Below are 21,066 nucleotides of genomic sequence, written 5' to 3' on the forward strand. Positions count from 1 at the left end.
AGTATTTCTTTCCTTATTTTTCCTCCCTCTCCTTTTTTCTTCAAACCGCAGCAGCAGATCGGGGCTAACGATGGTGCTTGCACCAGGCTGCTTGGATTTCAATTATGCAAACTGAATCCTTTGCTGGCTATGCTGTGTGGTTCCACTTCTCTCATAACAACGCCCACAGCCCTGGCAGCAGCAGCAGCAGCCACGTGGGACCCCATCACACACCTCCGATGGGCTGCGCCGTCCCAGTGAGCTCCGGTGTGCTGGAGGTGTGTGGAGGTCCTGGCAGGGACACGCTGTGCCCAAAGCACTCGCCCCACAGCTGCTCCCCCAGATCCGACCCCAGGGGAGAAGCACCCTGTGCCGGATGGCACCAGGCAAAGACCCACCGAGGATGGAGCGAAGGCAGCTGGTCCCCATGGACTGAATGGATACGGGACCAGGCTGAGTGGGAATGGCCCCATTTTCTGCACTGCCATGTGTGCAGGTACCCTTGCGGGGGCAGGGAGCACACGTTTGTGGGGACACATCAAAGGTCTTTCTGAGGAGATGCGGGGAACCACGCAGATGTGGCATCTGTGGGAAAAAAAGCAGCAGAAAACGAGACAGAAATCGCGACTACAGCATCTGAATAGATAAATGTGGGAGCAAGGAGGGAACGGCTCTCCCGACACACAGATGAGCCTCTCCAGTACGCCGCAGGTCTTCAAAGAAGAGGACCAGACAGACCCAGGGATTCCCTCTGCCTGGGTTCCAATGCCATGGGGTGAGGATGATGTCCTGCACGCTGGTGAACAGCTGAACCATGAAGCAAAGGCGCGCCGCTGTCCTCTACAGCAATCCCCGACTGTGGCTGTCTGTGCTGGGACTTCTGCTCTTGATCCAGGAGAACGAGTGTGGTGATGGGATCAAATCACTGCAGGATCAGGAGGACCAGCTGCAAAACTCTGCAAAGACCCTCGTAAGGCTGAGTCACCCAACAATGAAACAACAGACAAAAAAAATCTGTTCTGATCAACATGAAAGGATGCGTTTGGGGAACAAAGCACAACACTTCAGATAGAAAATGACAGGCTCGTGGCTAACAATTATCTCCCAGGAACAAGCTGTCACAGCTCCGATAGCTTTACAGCAACACAGTTCAGTGATCAGCAGCTTCCAAAAACAAACCCGATATTAGAAATTCCTCAGTGAGGAACAGAAAACAGGAAGGGCAGCGCCGTGCATCTGAAATGCTGCTGCTGCTGCAGCGCTGTGCCACGGGGAGCAGGAAGACGTGGCAGGAGGGATGAGCAGGCAGCATGAATGGGGTTTGTAAAGGGACAGCTGGGAGGAGATGGGGCACAAGAGGCAAAGGCACAGAGGAGGTGAGTGGGGGCAGACTGCTCCTTGTCACCGCCACTGTGACAGCTGGAAGCACAAGGAATGGCAGAGTGCGTGTCTGGCTCAGGACCAAAGAATGGCCAGGGTGGAAGGGAGCTCAAGGATCACGAAGCTCCAACCCCCCACCAATGCAGGGCCACCAACCTCCCCATCTCACAGCAGCCCAGGCTGCCCAGGGCCCCATCCAACCTGGCCTCCAACACCTCCAGGGATGGACGGGGCATCACAGCCTCTCTGGGCAGCTGTTCCAGCACCTCACCACTCTCTCTCTAAACAACTTCCCCCTGACATCCAACCTCCAGCTGCCCTCCCTCAACTCCAAACCATTTCCCCTTGTCCTGCTGCCATCTCCCCTTTCCAAGAGCTGACTCCCCTCCTGGCTGCAGGCTCCCTTCAGGCACTGCAGGCTGCACTGAGGTCACCCCGCAGCTTCTCTTCTCCATGCTCAACAAGCCCAGCTCCCTCAGCCTGTCTTTGTAGGGAGGTGCTGCAGCCCTCTGCTCATCTTTGTGGCTCCTCTCCAACAGCTCCCTGTCTTTCTTGTCCTGGGGGCTCCAGCCCTGGACGCAGTGCTGCAGATGGGGCCTCACAAGAGCAGAGCAGAGAGGGACAATCACCTCCCTGTCTCTGCTGGCCGCCCCCTGCTGATGGAGCCCAGGATCCCGTTTGCTTTCTGAGCTGCAACAGAGGGAACACAGCAGTGCTTGTGCAGCACGTGGCCAGGCTGTGGAAATCACCAAAATAAGGTCTTGTGGAGCTACAAGTTTTCAGGAGCTCAATTTAAGATAAGGCCCTTAGGCATGCAGGTTCACCTCCAAATTTCAGTGCTGGGATGGAAGCAAAACAGCCCCCAGCCTCACTGTAGGAGACCTACTTTTGGGAGGGGGTTGGACGTGATCCCTGGCTGTTTCTCCCAACCCCAAAATCCAAAATACGATTCTATGGAAATGTGTGCTGTGCCAGTAGGAAGCTCTGCTGCTCTGGAGCTCTCCTGTTTGGTCAGACCCCCACTTTTCCTTTCGGTTACTGATCTCACAGCTTTGCAATAACTGCACCTCTCCCCCCCACAGCTGGCCTCTATTTTTATGCTGGGAGTTATCATTCCTCCCCCTGAGACAGCAGCACTTATCATAGAATTACGGCCTGGGTTGGGAAGAACTTCAAAGATCATTTAATTTCAACCTCCCTGCCACAGGGGGGTTCTGCACACCCTGCTCTGCGATGAGCTCTTCTGTATTTATTGGTGGTGCATGGCAGAATCCTGGATCTGCTCTCCTTCCCCTGTTTTATCTCATGCAACAGCATACAGAAATTTAAACTGCCTCTGTGTGAAGCAGAGGGAAAAGGACTCCGTGTGAGTGGCCATAGCAGATAAGAGCCCAGACCTCCCCACACACCTCCACCACACACCAGATTGCTGCAGAAGGTTGGGGCAGCCCATTGCCACCACACAACTACTTCCAAGGCAATGAATGCTGGCTGGAGTCAGAGCTCCTTAAGCACATTAAGAAAGTAATTGCAAGTGCCAGCACCTGTGTCAGAAGGCTTTCCTATTAGAGCTGACTGCAGGAGGCTGCTGCTCTGAGTGCTTTGGAGGGGGCTGGAAAGCCTCGAGGCAGGTAATGGTGCTTTCTGGTTGGGTTTGTTTGGTCAGCGAGGGGTTATTTGGCTGTGATGTTGGTGGTGTTTTGTTTTTGTTGTTTTTTTCTTTGCAATATTGTGTGTGCATAGGTTTGATGCAAGTTAGCTCCATTCCTTGGGACTGAATGTGTTTTCTTAGTTTTGAAATCACTCTTTTCTGTGCCTCTTCAGTGCTGTCAATTCATCCTTCTGTGTTCTATGAAGTGCTCTGTAAAACCTGGAGTCATAGAATGGTTTGGGTTGGAAGCAACCTCTAGGATCATATAGTTCCAAGTCCTGCTATAGGCAGGAACATCTCCCTCTAGAGCAGGTTGCTCTGGCCTGACCCTTTCCCTGCACTAGCAAGGGATGCAGAGCAGCTCTGCTGTGTGAGGAGGCAACTGCTGAAGTTCTGGGTGTGCAGAGGAGGCATGGCAACATGAAGCTGCGTTCTGTTTCCTCGAGTTTGAACTCTGAGTTGTGGGTTTCTGAAAACCCAAATAAAGCAAATAACAGCTTTTCTTTCTTGATGTGCTCCTGGAAACGAGGAGGGTCTCTTGCAGTTCTTGGTGTACTGGTGCATTTAACTATGACTTCTAAGCAGCTTGCCACAAAGATTCTTGAACTAGAAAAGCATTTTTTAACTAAATACTTGGAATCTAAAAGCTCTGCAGGTGGTGGCTTAATACAGAAAGGCCCCAGTTCCAAATGGGTCCCACACAGCATTCCTCTTCTGATCAGGGTGCTCTATAGGACACTTCAGTCAAGCACCCTGAATACAAAAAGAATGTTGTGCCTCCCAGGTGGAGCTGCTCAGAAGACAACACGTGGCTGACCTTGCTGCCTTGCCTGGGGGAGCTGCTGCTGTGTCCTTGCTGATGAGCATTGCTGGCAACCTGCCTGTTGTTTCCAGGAGCTTGTGCAGTGTGTTGGCTGCTGCTGCTCTGTGACATCCCCGACCCCATGGGGCTGGCCGTGGAGATGCGAGCAGGGCAGGTGCTGCTGGTGCTGTTGGCTGCCTCTGTGGTGATGCCTGCCAAGGACCCGCTGCTGAACGTCTGCATGGATGCCAAGCACCACAAAACCAAGCCTGGCCCGGAGGGGATGCTGCATGGCCAGGTATGGTGCTGCTGTTGGGTTGAGTGGGGCTGTCTGTCCTTCCCCACAGGTGACTGGGGCTTAGCAGCCACCTGCCTGAAGAAGGCTTGTGCTGGGAAGGAGGCCTGCTTGCTTGCTGCTTCCTTCTAGGCAAGGGCTGAGATGGTGGTGTGGGTAATTGGAATCGTGGTCACGCTTCCTTTCACCCCTGGGCCTCCTTCCCAAGGTTTAGGTACTGAAGATGAGAAGATAATGGATAGCAAGGAAAAGATGTTTTCTCTATTCCCTCTCAATGCTACAACTCCTCTTATTGAAGGGCTCTGATGCCAGGTCCTTGGTGTGGATGGGACTAAGCGAGCCGGGATGCAGGAGGTGTCATTTTTTCCCTTCCTCTGCCTGGCACCCATTTCTGCTGAGGATCTGACCCTCAAGGTTCTCCTCTTATTTTTCCTCCAACACAATTTTGCTGCAATCTTGAGTTCTTTGGTCCAAAATACCCAAGAGCCACCTGGAGAAGAAAAAGTACTCTTGTTTGAGGCTTTATGGCATGCTGACATGTGCAGTATCCTTGAGCTCCCTTAAGACCCTCTGCACAGCCTTCTGCTCTGTTGCAGTGTGCTCCCTGGAAGGACAACGCCTGCTGCACAGCCAACACCAGCTCAGAAGCCCACAAGGACCAATCCTACCTGTACAACTTCAACTGGAACCACTGTGGGGTGATGCCACCCAAGTGCAAGCGTCACTTCATCCAGGACACGTGCTTGTACGAGTGCTCACCCAACCTGGGGCCGTGGATTGACCAGGTAGGGTCAAATTCCATGTGATGGAATGGACATACAGTGCTGTCACGTGCTGTATGGTGGCCCTCCATATGATGTGCTGTGGCAGTAAAGGTGTGTGCTGCCCAGGGATGCTTCTGTTTTTCTACTGGGTTTGAACGGGTGGATGGAATGGCTGCCTTACTGTCCAGCCTTGTTCTACGGCTGCTCTTTTGGCTCTGGTTTTGGACAACAGTGGTCTGGGCTGGGAGGGGACTGTAGGGTGCAGCAGATCCTGTGCCCCAGCTTTCCAGGGCTCCCACCAGCGTGCATGGTCCAATTCCCTTGTAGGCTGACAGCAGCTGGCGGCGGGAGAGGATTCTGCATGTGCCACTGTGCAAAGAGGACTGCGAGGAATGGTGGGAGGACTGCAAGGACTACGTCACGTGCAAAGAGAACTGGCACAAGGGCTGGAATTGGGCAACAGGTCAGTGGGCTCTGCAGAGAGCCTTCCCTCCCCCTGCAGGAAAGGCCCCCCCTGCTCCCAACCAGTGGCTGCTGTCACTTCTCTATGGGGGTTGCAGATGGGGAGGCAGCCAAGCCACCAATGTCACTGTTGAGGTGTGACGACCTGAGGGCAGGCTGCTGGCCTGCTTTTCCCTCTGGAAAGGAGCAGGCAAATAGCTCATGTTCTTGTTTCCTTCTCTGCTGCTTTCCTCAGGAACGAATCGCTGTCCCTGGGGCTCCATGTGCAGACCCTTCACCCAGGTCTTCCCCAGACCCAAAGATCTGTGCGAGAAGATCTGGTCCAACTCCTACAAATACACCACAGAACGCCGGGGCAGCGGGCGCTGCATCCAGATGTGGTTTGACCCCACGCAGGGGAACCCCAACGTGGTTGTGGCCAAGTACTACGCCTGGAGGAAGCGATCCGCTCCTGCCAGCATGCAGGACGTGACTCCTGAGACAGGCAGAGCTGCGTGCGCCGTGCCATGGCTCATCCTGCTGCTGGGCCTTGTGCTGCTCACTGCAGGCTGGGATTCCCATGGCTGGAGGTCCCTGTGACAGCTCCCCGAAGGGATGCGGCTTCTCTTTCTGTGAAGGAGGCTGTTCCTGTGGCATGAGTGGCAGTCAGTCTGTTCAATTCGCTCGTGTGTCCCAGTGGATGCTCAGCATGGACTATGCTGTTGGACTTTGTCTGCTGCTGCCTCCAGCTGATGGAGGCAGTGATTTCCCATCCTTTGTGTCTGAGCTCCTTCTGTCTTCCTCCCCTGCCTTTGCTGCCTCCTGCCCATAGGGCAGGTGTTGATGTCTGTGCTCTGGGTGGGTGTAGTGTTTGTTCGTGATCCTTTTCTGAGCACCGCATCCCTGGAGAGTGGAGTTGGTAATAAAAGAACTGCTCTGAATCAGCCTTGTCTGGAGGCCACGTCCTACCAGGGAGGAAGAAGCTGGGGTGGAACAGAGCTACTGGTCTGGGTGGTGGCAAGGGATCTGCAGGTGTGGAAAGTCTGCCTAGGGGTTGGAAAGCTGCAGCCTTATCTCCTGCCCTGATCACTCCTTTAAAACTATGCTCTGCTGCATCTCGCTGCAGGAGATGCAGTGACATCACTGCATGGGGATCCCACAGCAGCCCATACCCAGATGGGGTAGGACTGCCTGTACTGTCTTCTCCCTCATCAGCCACTCTGCTGTGTTTCTTCCTCCCCCATCTGAGTTCAGGGACTCTGGGATCTTCTAGGCACAGACTGCTAGTGCTACGCCACTGCTGCAGCCTGGTGCAGGCAGCACATGCTTTTCCAGCAGCTGCATCTGAGAAACACCTTAGCAGAACAGAGAGGTGTGGAGTTCCCCCTTTGAGATCTCTAAAGCAGCATGGATGTGGTCCTGTGCACCCTGTTCTGGGCGTCCCTGGGCTTGGACCAGGCAGACCCTGAGGTCCCTTCTGAGTTCAGCAGCCTGATTCTGTGAGGGGCTCATCCTGCAGCTGTGCATGCCATGTATTTGGGAAGCTTCCTCTCCTGCACAGCTGTGGTGAGGCTCAGGCTGATGCTGCAGCTCACAGCCCCTGTTTAGGCTCAGGCTTTGGCCACGTGCCGGTGCTGCTTCAAAACATTCTCTTCCCTGGAGGCAGCAGCTCCCACCCTTTACTTTGGATTTGCAGACTGTGGAAGGAGCTGTGTGAAGCTGCCTGCTGTGCTGGTTTGTTTTCCTTCCTCTGAAGTAGAAACAAGTCTCTGAAGGAGGGCTGGAAACAGCTTTCCTTTTGGGAGAAACAGTGAGGAGGACAGTAATGGGGAAGTGCATGGTGCTGCTCAGCCCACAGCTGTCTGGTCTGCTGGGCTTTATTTGATTTAAGGAGGCTTGAGATCAAATCAGTTATTTCCAGAAGCTTTTGTCTTTAAGCACCTTAATGATGCAGCCCCTTGCAGCTGGTTACTTACTGCCTACTCGTACATGGAACAGAACCTTTTTTCCTCCTTCAGTGCACTGTCTGCAAAAGCTGAAGCTGATTTTGTGCCCTGGCTTTGAAAAGGTCAAAAATGGTTTTGGGTAGAGAGTGAGGTTTGGGCTGGCTGACCCAGCTGGGGATGGGGAAGAGGAAGCACCTGGAGCTGCTTCCTGCAGCATGGATCTGCTTAAAGGGCAATAGGTGAAATTCCTTACACTTGAGGAGCTTTGCTTTGTGGAGGAATGCCATTCAGGCAGCTCCCTGTGTCTGTTCCATGCTTGCTGCCCATGCAGGTTCTGGTCAACTCTGCCACCGTGTCAACAAGCAAGTTTCTGTCTCCTGTAAGTGCTGTTGGGTCCCTTCATGGCCGGAAGCAGCTGTCCCACCTCCACATGCACTCCTCCAGGCCTGTCCTGAGGGAGGTCTGACCTTGCTGCTGTGTGCTGTTCTGTCCCCAGGGAGTTGCTCTGGGCTCAGCCCACATCTCTGCTTTGTATGGGGACGTTCCATTGGAGATGCTCCAACAGCTCTGCTGAGAGCGAGAGCAAGATGAAAGGGCAGAAAGTGAACCTGCCACAGGGCGAGCAGCAGGGCTGCCCGCGTCCCCAGCATCCTCCTGCAGTGTGTAAAGGTGGACGGTCTGCAGGAGAACGCTGTGAGTGAGGCCAGGATGAGCAGCGTCATAGAGTTATTAGGTTGGGAAAGACTGCTGACATCATCCAGTCCTGGGGGTGGGACTGGAGGTGGGCAGTGCAGAGGGTGCTGTGCACAGCCTCGTGCCCTGTCGCAGGCACCGCGAGTCGTGGTACCAAACAGGAACACTTTGCCTGCCAACTTGGTATCATCTGTGGGTGCACTCAATGCCTTCACCCAGGTCATCAATAAAGGCTTTGGACAGGGCAGGCATGTCAAGGAATATTAAATTTCAATCATTTCAAAGACAGAAGCAGCTCCACCATGTATAACTATAACTTCCAAAATAAGGTTTCTTTGGAGCGGTTTTTAGTGTTTTCTTGTTCGTTTGTCTGTTTTTATGCAGTTGAAGGCAAGCTGAAAAAAAAACTGAGTGCGATATCTCATGAGGAAAATATCCAGGAGAGGATTTCTCAGGAAGCTGTGGTCCTGAAGGCTGCAGTGGTGGTGATGGCCCTTTCCAACCAGGCCATCCTGTGATTTCCTGGAGTGCAGAATACCAGTGCTTGGTCAATTTCAGTGCTTACATGCTTTTCCCTCTCCTTTCAGGCACAACATGCAGTCGAAGGACGATCCACGTCTGAATAGTCAGTGCTTCTATTGTACAGGTTATCTCCTAATTACCCCTGGTTCTGAGAAGTGAGCCCTTATGGGCCCCGCAGGCGTTTATTCCTGACCCCCGCAGTGCCCTGACCTGGCAGCCATCGGATCGAGGTGACTCACCCATTAGCCAAAGATAGCTTCCACATCGCTAATTATTCCATCTCCGTTCAGCAGAAGGACGCGGGTTTGCCATGGGGAAGCAGGGTATGAAACATGAGAAAAAGGAGCTGTGTTCTCTGCAAATGTAACGGCTGCAACACCGGCCCCTCGGTGCCTCCAGCCGCCAACAGCCGCTGGTGACGCATTTTCTGAACGATGTGTTTTCAGCAGGGCTGCCTGCCTGACCTGCCTCTCAGTTCAGGAGGAGCACGATTCCTTTTATTAGCCTAAAGGATGTAGCTGGAAGACGAGCTTGCAGAAATGCCTTCTTTCTATGAAATAAATAACAGCCTGCGACCGCTTGTAGTGAACACGGCTCCTAAGGGTGCTCAGGGCTCCAGGCAGAGAGGGACCAGAAGGGAAACACTGCCTGCGTGGGGTCCCACGTGTGCCCCAGGCCGTGAGGAGGGGCTCAGCACCAGCATTTCTGCTCCCAGTCACCATGCTGCTCAGAGCCCAGCCGTGGCTTAACCCAGGGCATTCCACAACAGCGTACAGACATACCTTTATTTTTAGCACCTCAGAAATCCAGTCTGCACTGCTCTTTGCCTATGGAAGTATGGAATGATGGTAGGGTTGCCCAAGGAGGCTGTGGATGCCCCATCCATCCCTGCAGGCATTCAAGGCCAGGCTGGATGTGGCTCTGGGCAGCCTGGGCTGCTGGTTGGCGACCTGCACACAGCAGGGCTTGCAGCTGGATGAGCACTGTGCTCCTTTGCAATCCAGGCCGTGCTGTCATTCTATGATTCTTCCATTTCTTGTTGCTGAACATGTCGTGTGAAATGAGTCAGAAGCACAATTAAAGTCGAGGCAGATTTAATTTCCAGCTTCCTCCTCCCCAGCAAGGCGTGCTGCCCACTCTGAAGTACAAACCAGGCTGCTTTGTCACCATTCATTCCTGGGACCTTCGTGGTCACTGCTGCTTATTTCCTTGGTGCGTTCCCTGTGCACCATAAGTATTTGGATCATCTGTTTCAGTATTTTTTCAGACAATAGATGCTACCCCAGAAGGTTTCTGTTTCCTCTTCCCTTTATGCTTCTCACCCTTCTGATACCGGGGTTACTTACACTCTGCTTTCCACCATCTCTCTCCTGCTCATGCCCAGGGCTTTGCCTGCACTCCAGGCACTGCCCTCACATCCCCCCACCCCACACCCTTGTACCTAGAGCCATCTGTTGCCTTTGCTTTTATTTCCTCCCGCTCTGACGTGATTTCTTTCTTCGTTGTTGATGACAGACTATTTTAAAGTGTTACGTGTGTTCATATGATTCACCATCCAATATGCCCCCCAGTATTTCAGTAACACAGTGACTCTTACACTGATCTGTCTCTAACTAAATACAAACTTTGTTCTTCCTTCCCATTCCTTTCTGCTTTACGTGCATTGCTGTCCCTTTCTGTAAGTCACTGCTAGTTTGAATAAGCTCATACATTCGTGTTTCTTTTTCTTTCATGCTAGGGATCTCTGCAAATGTGGTGATTTTGGCATGATTTTTAGCAGTTTTCTTGCTTATTTATTCTATTGGTAAAGTTTGGGAACAAAAAAAGAAGTTCTTTATATTCATGGAATGACAGCATGGCCTGGGTTGCAAAGGAGCACAGCGCTCATCCAGCTCCAAGCCCTGCTGTGTGCAGGTCGCCAACCAGCAGCCCAGGCTGCCCAGAGCCACATCCAGCCTGGCCTTGAATGCCTGCAGGGATGGATGGGGCATCCACAGCCTCCTTGGGCAACCTGTGCCACTGCCTCACCACCCTCTGCCTCCAAAACTTCCTCCTCACATCCAACCCAAACCTCCCCTGGCTCACTTTCAAGCCATTCCCCTTGTCCTGTCACCACCCACCCTCACACACAGCCGTTCCCCCTCCTGTTTATCCGCTCCCTTCAAGCACTGAAGGCCACCATCCTTGCACCACCCTGCACCTTCTCTTCTCCAAATGCAGAGCATTGTGGTCAGAGAGCTTATGGGGGAATGACTGATCTATAAAGGCTCCCAGCACACACACAATGTCATTTTTGCCTGTTCCACTAAATGGACATAAACCAGACTCCAGTGAAGAGCTGTATTGATAGGGCTCTGGATAAGAGCCCAGGTCGTATGTGTGGTGGTCATAGTGCTTTCAGTGGAGAAGGGAACACCTTAGGAAATATTTCAGGGTTGAATATTCTCAGAAAATTCTCCCGGATCTGATGGGTTTCTCCTTGCTCCATTTTGCACAGCCCATGAATCCCTCGGCTTCCCAAATCTCACGCCCACCGCCTGCCTCCTATCAGCTGCAAAGACTGCTCTGACCCTCTCCAAAGCTGTGCTTGGTGCTTTAATGGCTCAGCAATTAGCAACTGAAGAGCTTGCCTTTGCTTTTCTCCACCTTACCTGCTGAGTTTGTTTCTCTCTGCGCTTTGTGTCCTCCTTTTGCTTTCTTGGCCTGACAGCCTTCAACACCTCTCACCTCCCACATGGGCACAAGAGGGATTTTGGGAAGAGAAAACAAAGTAAGCAGAAGAAAGGTTGAAATAAACAAAACAAATCAATAATAAATCAGTAAACTGAAGGCAGGGAAAAGGAACCATGCAAGAAGGAAGGGAGTGAGTGGGGGTTCTGCAGGCTGCCATAGAGGGGGTCAGAAGACATCTAGGTGTAATTGCTTGCTGTCTCTTTCAATACAAGAACTAAGACACATTAAAATAGCAGGTGGCAAATTTAAAACCAATTATGTGAGTTGTTTTTCATTCAATAGGATTAAGCTTTGGAACATTTTGTCAGAGGGAGCTGCAAGGACCAGAACTCTGCAAGGGTTCAACTGAGCAATAGCACAAAGCCACAGAAAAAAAAAAATAAAATCCATTAAGGAATACTCAACGCAAACCACTGCTCCTGGTTCAGGATGTTCCAGAGCCCTGGGTCAATGGAGGCACGCAGAGCCGTGAGCCCTCTGTGCCTGCTGTGTGCTGATTCCTGCCCCAGCCACCACCAGGCTGCAGGATCCATCCCACGGGGCATCACTGAGCGTGTGGCAAGGAGATGGGACACAGGATGGGAGAGCTCACGGGGGATGAAGGGTGGGAGGCGTTTGCTGTCACCTGGCTGAGCACACAGGAGTGATGGAGCTGCTTTGCACCAGGAGGTGCTGCCCATGGGCCCCCATAAGAAAGGCACTCAGGCCCTGTAAGGCATCATTCAGAATGCTTTTTATGAGAGCTATTCTACAAAGAGAACACCATATAGACAACCTTGCACTCCTCCGGGTGCTGGGACTCTGAGCAGTGCAGCATCAAACACTCCTCTGCTCATCCCACAGCCACGCAGACCCGTCTGAGAAAAGGTCTGGGGTATTTGAGTTACTCTGCAAAAACCCACTGCCATAACCAGAGCTTCAGCAAGGATCCCTCAACGGAGCGGGAAGAAAGCGTGAGCAAGGCTGGGGGAGCCCAGCACACGTGGCAGCAAAGAAGAGGAACATGTGGCATTTGTGTGCATCTGCCCCATGCACAGAGCAGGCTGGAATGTGACTGGGGCAGATGAATGCATCCCTCTCAGTTGGACACAGCACGTGGATGAGCTCTAATGCCATGGACATCCAGGAGCCACAGCTCGGCCCTCCCAGGCTTTGGATCCCAGCATCACCCATCAGACAGCAGCAATCCTGCTAAAGCACGGGGACTTTATGTCCCAGTTGCAGAAGAGTTAGAAAATAGTAGATTGGAAAGGATCACTGTCATTATTTGTTCTGACATCCCTCATCACACTCACAGAAGAATTTCATATCCAGTTCTCTTATCAAGATCATCGTGCTTTTCAGACAACACACACACCATATGTTTGTCTTCTGTTTATGATACTTTATCCCACGGACATAAAAGAAAAGGGAAGAACTATCAGCAGCATATTTATTAACCACGCTTGGGGACCGGAGCAATTTGTGAAATCTACATCACTTACACACATCACTGCCCAGCTGTGTGCTCTCCGGGCTGTGGCAGCACAAGCACTTCTTACCTCAGGGCAGAATCTCCTGCTCCATCACACGGCTGTCCAACAGCTCCAGCTCCTGTTGTCACACATTCACCCTGATGGGCATCCCGGCTCTGGAGGCTGCTCACCTCTGGCTCTCCATTCCTCTCATGTGCACTTCCATTTCATCCCTTATGGGGAACTGAGCCCCCCATCTTTGTTGTCAGAACCGACCCGAGCCTCCACCAGCCCATTACTGTTTCCTGCCCACGCTGGATTTAGGTTTCTCTCTCTCTACAGTATTTTCTGGGTGAATACTGCTCAGGGTTACTTTATCCATTCCTTCTCATTCTTAGAGTCCCCAGTGCTCCTGGCCATGGCTTTTGATGGCTATGTGGCCATCTGTTACTCACAGAGATACTCCTCCATCCTCACCCCAGCCAGGACAGGCAGGACTGGGCTGGCTGCCCTCTGAGATGTCTGCCAAGTGTGCTGCCATCACCCATCTTGCTGAGAAGGTTGCTTTTCTGCCTCTCCCACCTGCCTTCCAACGCCTACTGTCTGCACCAGGACCTGGTCAAGCTGTTGTGTGCAGTCATCACGCTCAGTGCTGTGCACACACGAGCTGTGCTCGTCCCACAGCGCTGCTTGTTCCACTGCTTATTGCTCTGTCATGCATCGTGATTTGTGAGCACTGCATCCCAGGAGGAGCATCTCAAGGTTTTGAACAACTGCTGGTCCCATATCCTGGCAATTCTGATCCCGCACGTTCCCACAGCTGGTTTGTCTGTGCTTCACTGCTTTGGCAAACACGATTCTCCCCTCATTCACGTCCTCATGGCCAACACCCACCTGCTGGTCAGCTGCTTGCTGAACGCCATCATCTGCGACATGAAAACCAAACGGATCTGAGGGGGGTCCTCAAGGTCCTCATGTCGAGGAGGAGCCTCTCCAGCACAGCACACGAAGTGCCTTCACAAACTGCTCACCACGAACTGCTGGGATGCACGCACTGTGCCACGCAGTTTGTGTTTGCTGGGTGATGGCACACTTCTGGCTGAAGACATAAACAACTGATATCCATATCGAGTGCACTGGCTATTTAACCTTAAACCAGAGTCCATTCTCTTTTGTCCTGTGATTTATCAGATTATTCCATCTGCATCAAGAGATTTGTTATTTCCACTGCTCGCTGAAGAAGCTCATGCTCTAGGCAAACTTCACCATGAGAGGTGTTTTCTTCTCTCGAAAACACATTTAGTAACACAATTTGCTCAAGTGCTTGCAATGAGTACTGTAATGAAGAAATAAACTCCAGCCTGAGAAATAATTCAGCCTGTAATTAAGCCTGAGTTAAACCTGTTCTGAAGCCATTAGAAACCAAAGAAAGCACAAGTCTTCCACATCCCTGTGCTATCTAAAGGTGGGTGAAAGCAACAGAGCAAGTATTTGCCCACTCTTCTTTCATGGAAGCCCAAGTCTGCCTTGGGGAGTTCAGCCTTCCAGGCACGCAGCTCCTCAGCAGCGCCACAGAAAGGCAGGATGGCAGGAAAGCTGCACCGACTCTTTAATCCATTAATGGATTAATGGACTAATTAATCATTAATCATTAATCCAGCCGGGAGTCGGGGTGGTGTCACTGGGGTCCCTGAAGCACACAGACTCCCTGTTTGTCCGCAGGGTTACGGTGGGAGGAATTGGTGAGGTTTGGATGGGAGCTGACTCCATACACGTGTTGTTGAGAACGGTCTTCCTTTATTCATTCTCCCCAGCACATTAAATGTCTGTGCAAATGGATGCGCTGCACGCAGAGTCTTCATGTCTGCTTAGATTAAGTTTCCCAAACCAAATCCCACAGCTTTTTAAAATGTCCAAGGGCTCAGATCCCAACTCCCACAAGGAAGATTTTTTCCTTTTATCATCCAGCCAAATTTTCCCCTCCTGTAAGTTTTGCCCTCAGCTTCGTGCGTGTTCTTCTCCGGGCAGCCTGGGCTGCTGGTTGGCGACCCTGCACACAGCAGGGGGTTGGAGCTGGATGATCGTTGTGGTCCTTTTCAACCCCGGCCATTCTATGATTCTCTGATGAGTGAGACTCTGTTTTTCCTGTAATCTCTTTCAGATATTAGAATGCCAAATTGAGAAGCTTCGTTTGCCTTCTGTTCTGCTGTCTGCATGAACGCAGTTCTTCCAGCCTGCCTCCCCCTGGCTCAGTGGCTGCACTCAGCTGTGCAGGGCTCACGTCCTCCTGCTGCCCTCCAGACCCTTTCTGAAGAGCTGCTCTCCAGACCTTGGTGACACTCCATGTTCTGCCCCAGCTGCAGGAATTTGCCCTGAGGTTTTGTTTCGCTTTTTGTTGTTATTTGATTGTTTTTTTCACCCTGACCATCCTGAGATTCTTGTAGCTTTGTATTTCCAGGTGAGATTTCTCGCAGCTGTTCAACCCCACAAAGTGCAAACAGCTCAGACGTGACTCAGTGCCTCCTGAACCCCACCAGGAGCAGCTGATGCCCGAGCTCTTTGCGTGGCCCACCTGCCCAGCTCACATCTTTTCCACATTTCACATTCCCAGGCAATGAGCTCTGAGCTGGAGCGCTGTCAGACCCTGCAGGGCTCTGTGTGCCCCAGGCAGGGAGATGCTGAGGCTGGTGTGGCTCCAGTATGGAGCATGTTATTTCAGGCACCCCGTAGGCACACGGACGTGCACATATGTCTTAGTCATGATGACTCACACTTGATGCAGAGTCAGAAATGAGCAAATCTTAACTCTGGAAGAAACTATTCAGTAGCATAGAGCTATTCTTAATTCCTGTCATAACACTGCCTAAAGAGGAATGCAACAGACACTGTTCCAATACGTATTTGCCCACTCACTTGCACTTGAACAGAGGCAGTTGGATGTGGGCTATTGCCCAGCAGCCAGCAGAATGACACACTTCACTCCTGACGTCCTTTAAGCATCCCTGAAAATCTCTTGTCTAGTGGTTGGTGGCCTGCAGACAGCAGGGGTTGAATCTGGATGATCATTATGATTCTCTCCAACCCAGGCTGTTCTACGATTCTATGATCTCTGTCAAAAATGTGAAAGCCACAACCCTGCTAACTGGTAAGAATCCCCCACAAAGGGGAAGCCTCAAAAGCATAGCAGAAGCCTCCTCCAGTCCGTGCGTTTCAGCTAAGCCAAAAGTTAATTAAAGGCATCTGTCTGCTGTCTTGCACAAGCAAAGCTGCCACCCCCCGGCACGGCTGCAGCTTAACCTTTCTCAATCACAGCGAGGCATCCTTGATCCGATGGTGGCAGCTCAAACCTCCGCAAAGGAAGCAGCACATCTCAAGGCTCAGGAGCTGCCTTCCATCTGTCTGTGGGGACCTTTGGAAACAAACCCAGAGACCTGAGCTCACAGCCCAACAGCAGGGCTGGAGGCAGATGAATCCGAGGTCAGTCTGTCGGGATTTCACCTGCTTTGCCCCTTTTCCAACGCTGAAGCATTTCGTGATTTAAGCTGAATTCATGTTGCGGTTCTCAGACAGAAGCACTTCTCTGTGATCCACTGCCAAAGACAGAGTGGTTTTTTTAGCAAACCAGAACACAGGGAGAATGTTCACACCGAGACAAGGACAGGAAATGCTCCTCATCCCTTTTGAGCATTTAGGCTGCTATATGACCACAAAGAACGTTAAAACTCAACAATAACAAAATCCGGGGCTTCAGGAGGTGAATTCTGTGCTTTCTGTGCTTTGCCTGATGCAGGGGCTGGTAAGTTCCAGCATGTAGGTGCTGCACGCTCACATCCCTTCTATTTTCCCAGGCATAACAGATCAGGATCAGCTCAGTCCGTTGTTTGGAAGCGTTTAATAAGAGTGATGAGTCAGCACCTTGGCATTTCCTTTTTGTTGAAATAGCACCGGTGGGGCTGCTGCTGCCTCACGGAGCAGAATGGTGCCTCACAGCACAGCTGTCCCCACCAGGACCAGGAGGCACGGCTGTAGGCTCCCCTGGGCTCAGGAAGGTACAGCCCGTGGGTCCCATTTCCTGAGCAGGAGCTGCTCCAGGCTGGACCATCCCTGGTGCTTGGTGTTGAAACCAAGGGCCAGGTCTTGCATCCAAGGCCAGGTTGGATGGGGCCCTGGGCAGCTATGAAAGGTGGAGGTTGGTGGCCCTGCCTGCAGCAGAGGGGTTGGAGCTTCGTGATCCTTGAGGTCCCTTCCAACCCCAGCCATTCCATGATTCTGTGATTCTGAGGTGGTGCACCCTGTCCTGGTGGCCCTTCTTTACTGAAGGAAATGGTGTGCGTGGCTCAATCCCAGTAAAACTGCTTTCCCATGCAACCTCGTGGTGCCGTACAGCCTGCACCATCCCTGCTCAGGTACACAACCCCATCTGGAAAGCACCTTTGCTTTTCCTGTAGGCTGCCAGTGACCTGTGAAGGATATATGGAGAGAAATCTGCACGTGTGCTCCAGTTACTGCAGTATCTATAGGGTGAGTTTGCACCCTGCCCGTGCTGCTGCAGAAGCTCACAAGCTCACAACATGGCAGGTGCCCAAGGGAGAGGATCCCAAAATCAACATGTGCTCTGAGAGCAGATTCAGGGTGTGGATTTATCTGTGGTGAAACTTGGATCTCCTGGAGCTCCCATTACACCACAGCACCAATTGTGGTTGCAAGGCTGTGCTGTGCACATCGGCCAGGATCCCTCTCCTGCACAGTGACTGCAGCAGTCAGTCCTCTGTAGAGACAAAGGCCCCATTTTCCATCACTTTCCATTACGGCTCTCAGCAGTAATTAGGAGCACTCCAACTGCGAGATGAAGTTTGCTTTGCTTCTAAAGTTTACAACTGGGACTCTTTAAAGCAGAAATGGGTTTACTTCTATGAGGAATACACACACCCAGGCAAAAATGCAGTGGGTGCCTTGCTGTCATTCCTCAGGAAGGGTTTGTTGGAAAGAAGCATGGAAGCATTAAGGTTGGGAAAGATCCCACGATCATCAAATCCAACTGCCCACCTGCCACCAATACTGCCCACTGAACCATAGAATCATAGAATCATAGAATCACCAAGGTTGGAAAAGACCTCAAAGCTCATCCAGTCCAATCGTTCACCTATTACCAACAGCTCCCACTAAACCATGTCCCTCAACACAACATCCAGCCTTTCCTTGAACACCCCCAGGCTCGGTGACTCCACCACCTCCCTGGGCATCCATTGCAGTGCCTGACCTTTCTGACAAGCAGTACTTCCTTATGTCCAGCCTGAATCTCCCCTGCTGTAGCTTGAAACCATTCCCTCTGGGAATCATGTCCCTCATATCACATCTCCACATTTCTGGAACGCCTGCAGGGATGGTGACTCTGCCACCCCCCTGAGCAGCCTGCTCAGGACACGTTCCAGTCGCTTCCCTGCTGCTGCTGGCATCACCATTTCTGACAGAAGCCAGGATGCCGTTGGCCTCCTTGGCCACCCGGGCACTTTGCTGGCTCATGTTCCGCCAAGCATCGACCAACACCCCCAGGTCCATTTCCTCTGCACAGTCTGTCATTCTGCCCCACACCTGCAGCAGTGCATGGGGTTGTTGTGGCCAAAGTGCAGGACCTGGCGTTTGGTCTTGTTAAAGCTCCTGCCATTGAATCTACCCAGCCCTCCTTCAGCTCCTCAATGTTCTCAGGGTCAGCTGCAGGGCAGCCAGGCAAACCCAACTGGCTTCTGCAGACAGAGAAAGCCAGTGCAGATGTGTAGTTTGAGCACAGATTGCCCCATGCAAGACTTCCCCATTCAAGGCTTTAGAGGTCATGCTCCAGTGTCCTCACCCCTCCCTACTCTTGAGATCCACAATATTGGATTATTCTCGTGGCCACCATGCTAGGAAATGACCACCAAGGTCAACAAGTCCAACCATCAACACGACCTACCAAATCCCATCACTAAACTATAGAATCAGGGAGTCACAGGAACATAAAGGCTGGAAAAGCCCTCTGAGATCCCCAGGTCCCATCCCCCACCCATCCCCACCATGCCCACAGCCACGTCCCTCAGTGCCACGTCTCTTCTTCAGCACCTCCAGTGATGGAGGCCACCGGTGCCCCCCCTGCCCATCTCCGCGCCGATTCCCTGCTCCCAGGACACCCTGGTGTCTGACTGGCCCACAGACTTCTCTTGGTCTTTAGACTCAGCCATCAGACAGCAGCATTATCCGTGTTTCCTTCTATATCACGGGGATCATTTGTTTCTAATGTGCATTTTAGCACCACTTTATGGCCCTGGATACTGAGAGATGTGAAACGCTGCAGCTGCCTGGTTCATCAAATCAATGTAAACACAATGAGAATAAGACAGGAGAAGATGGATGTGAGCAGCACATTATAAAACAATATTTCCTGTATGATTTCTGAAGCCAAAACCTAATTGTGTATTTATTTTTATTGCATTACCTGAGAGGCCACACTTAAAAACTCAGAGCAGCCCTACCCAGGAAATTGATATCTGCTGTGTACCGTTTCCTCCCGCACAGTGCAATGGATTTCTCATTCTGCTGCCTTCACACCATGCTGCAGTGCCAGCTTTTACATCTTACCTTCACACAGTGTAAATAAAACATGTTCAGAAGGAGAAAAAGAAGAAGAAAAGGGTACGGTTACTTTGCCAGTAGATCCACGTAGGGTAGAACCGAAGGCAAAGTTAGCTTTTCATTTCGCAGATCAGAATTTAATCACTTGTCAAAACAGAAATTAAAATAGTTTGACATAAATCTTGTTTGGATTTCTCCACCTGAAAACAAGCAGTCTGGAGACATTGTTCAGAGGAACCAAAAATGCTTTCTTTCACTTGCAATGATAAGAAATGTCAGTGTGGAGCACAATGTAGACCAGAGAGCACCTTCTGCAAAGGCAGGGATTTCAGCATTTCTTCCTCGGTCATTTAATGTGACATTTGCCCAAGGAGGCTGTGGATGCCCCATCCATCCCTGCAGGCATTCAAAGCCAGGCTGGATGTGGCTCTGGGCAGCCTGGGCTGCTGGTTGGCGACCTGCACACAGCAGGGCTTGGAGCTGGATGAGCGCTGTGCTCCTTTGCAGCCCAGGCCATTCTATCACTCTGTGATTAAGGACGCTTGGATCGACTTCCTGTGATTCCTACAGATGGCAGAGGGGTGAACACTGCACACAAAGGCATTCTTTCCATGCTCCTTCTGTGGACAGTCTGGGATCCACACCCATCGCCCGCGGCCCCTCGTGATGAGCAAAGGGATTATTGCTTTGCATTTGGCATGCACAGCATCCCACTATCCTGAAACAGCAGGGAAAACCCTCCCTGATGCCTCAGAGATGCTCATTCCCCAGCATCAGCTTCTGCTGAGCACAGTCCATGGAAATAAAGCCGTGCTTTGCGTGTGCCCTACATCTAAACCACGAGGCGGTTTGTGCAGTGCTGATGCCACCATTCCAACACAGCCGTGAGCAGACGGCCCGTTGAACTTCCCCACCCAGCTCTTGTTAATTAAATGGTATACACTGATCTCGTTTGTAATTAATATGTCCATCATTATATCAAGGACTGGAAAAACTAAGAACTAAATGCCCTGGATGTGGCATCGAGTCCTGAAAAATGCAACGCACAGAATTCCTGTCCCATATGGCACTTCAGGAGCCTTCAGGACCTTTCCAGTGTCCTTTAGCACAAGGCAATCTGGACAGCCTCGAGGTTATTTCCGATATTGTGCAGCTGAGATTGTGAGCACGGAGGCAAACACACAGGCCCAGAAGCAGAGGCGTGGATCAGATTTCTCTCTTGCTTGCATACAAAGCAGCAGGCAGCTCATTGAAAAGCAGACTTGTCCAAACGTGGCAAGCTCAGTGCTTCTGGAGCAAGCTAATGCTGCAGATGGAAACTGCCTTATGCATTCAGCAGTCAGGAGGGATTCTTTTGCAGTGGGTTAATCCACACACGTAGCAGGCAAGTTCCCCTCTCTGCAGGCAGGTTTGTGCACACGGACCAGCAGAACTTCACTCTCCAGCCCTGAATGCAGCTGGTTTGAGCAGCACATCTCTTACAAACTTTGTTGGTTTGCTGGTCATGTTCCACCTTGCACACTACTGCAGGATTCTGACTCCTGTACCCTCTGTTTGGCCTTGTTCCCTCTGTGCCCACCTCACATCACCCAGAGTGCTGAGCATTTTGCCTCTCTCTTGCTAAATCCCACCACTTCCACAATGAGACAATGGCAAGTCATAGGGAATTCATCAGCATCATATCCCAAAACTAACGCCTGGGCTGTGCAGGTGGGATGTGATGGGAGTGGTTGTGGTCATACAATAATAGAATGATGGAACGGCCTGGGCTGCAAAGGAGCACAGCGCTCATCCAGCTCC

At 51.7% G+C, this 21,066-nt stretch overlaps 2 protein-coding genes across 3 annotated transcripts; both read left to right on the forward strand.

Moving 5' to 3' along the window:
* The first annotated feature begins 2,688 nt into the window (after positions 1–2,688).
* Positions 2,689–6,256, forward strand: LOC125695865 (folate receptor gamma-like). Of its 2 annotated transcripts, none has more exons than XM_048950902.1 (5): positions 2,689–2,990; positions 3,795–4,110; positions 4,704–4,892; positions 5,199–5,334; positions 5,569–6,256. In XM_048950902.1, the coding sequence occupies exons 2-5, from the start codon at positions 3,955–3,957 to the stop codon at positions 5,910–5,912; spliced, it is 825 nt and encodes a 274-aa protein (XP_048806859.1). In that variant the 5' UTR covers positions 2,689–2,990; positions 3,795–3,954; the 3' UTR covers positions 5,913–6,256. The 2 variants fall into 2 exon arrangements, with proteins under 2 accessions (XP_048806859.1, XP_048806850.1); XM_048950893.1 differs by having other exon boundaries at positions 3,905–4,110.
* A 6,346-nt stretch (positions 6,257–12,602) lies between these two features.
* Positions 12,603–14,335, forward strand: LOC125695877 (olfactory receptor 51Q1-like). The gene is given in 5 exon segments (XM_048950914.1): positions 12,603–12,905; positions 12,907–12,952; positions 12,955–12,999; positions 13,002–13,172; positions 13,175–14,335. Coding segments are annotated over 5 exon segments (786 nt in total). The 5' UTR covers positions 12,603–12,821; the 3' UTR covers positions 13,615–14,335.
* Positions 14,336–21,066: the final 6,731 nt, after the last annotated feature.

Source organism: Lagopus muta, chromosome 1 (genome assembly GCF_023343835.1).
Source record: "Lagopus muta isolate bLagMut1 chromosome 1, bLagMut1 primary, whole genome shotgun sequence".
Classification (NCBI taxonomy): domain Eukaryota; kingdom Metazoa; phylum Chordata; class Aves; order Galliformes; family Phasianidae; genus Lagopus; species Lagopus muta.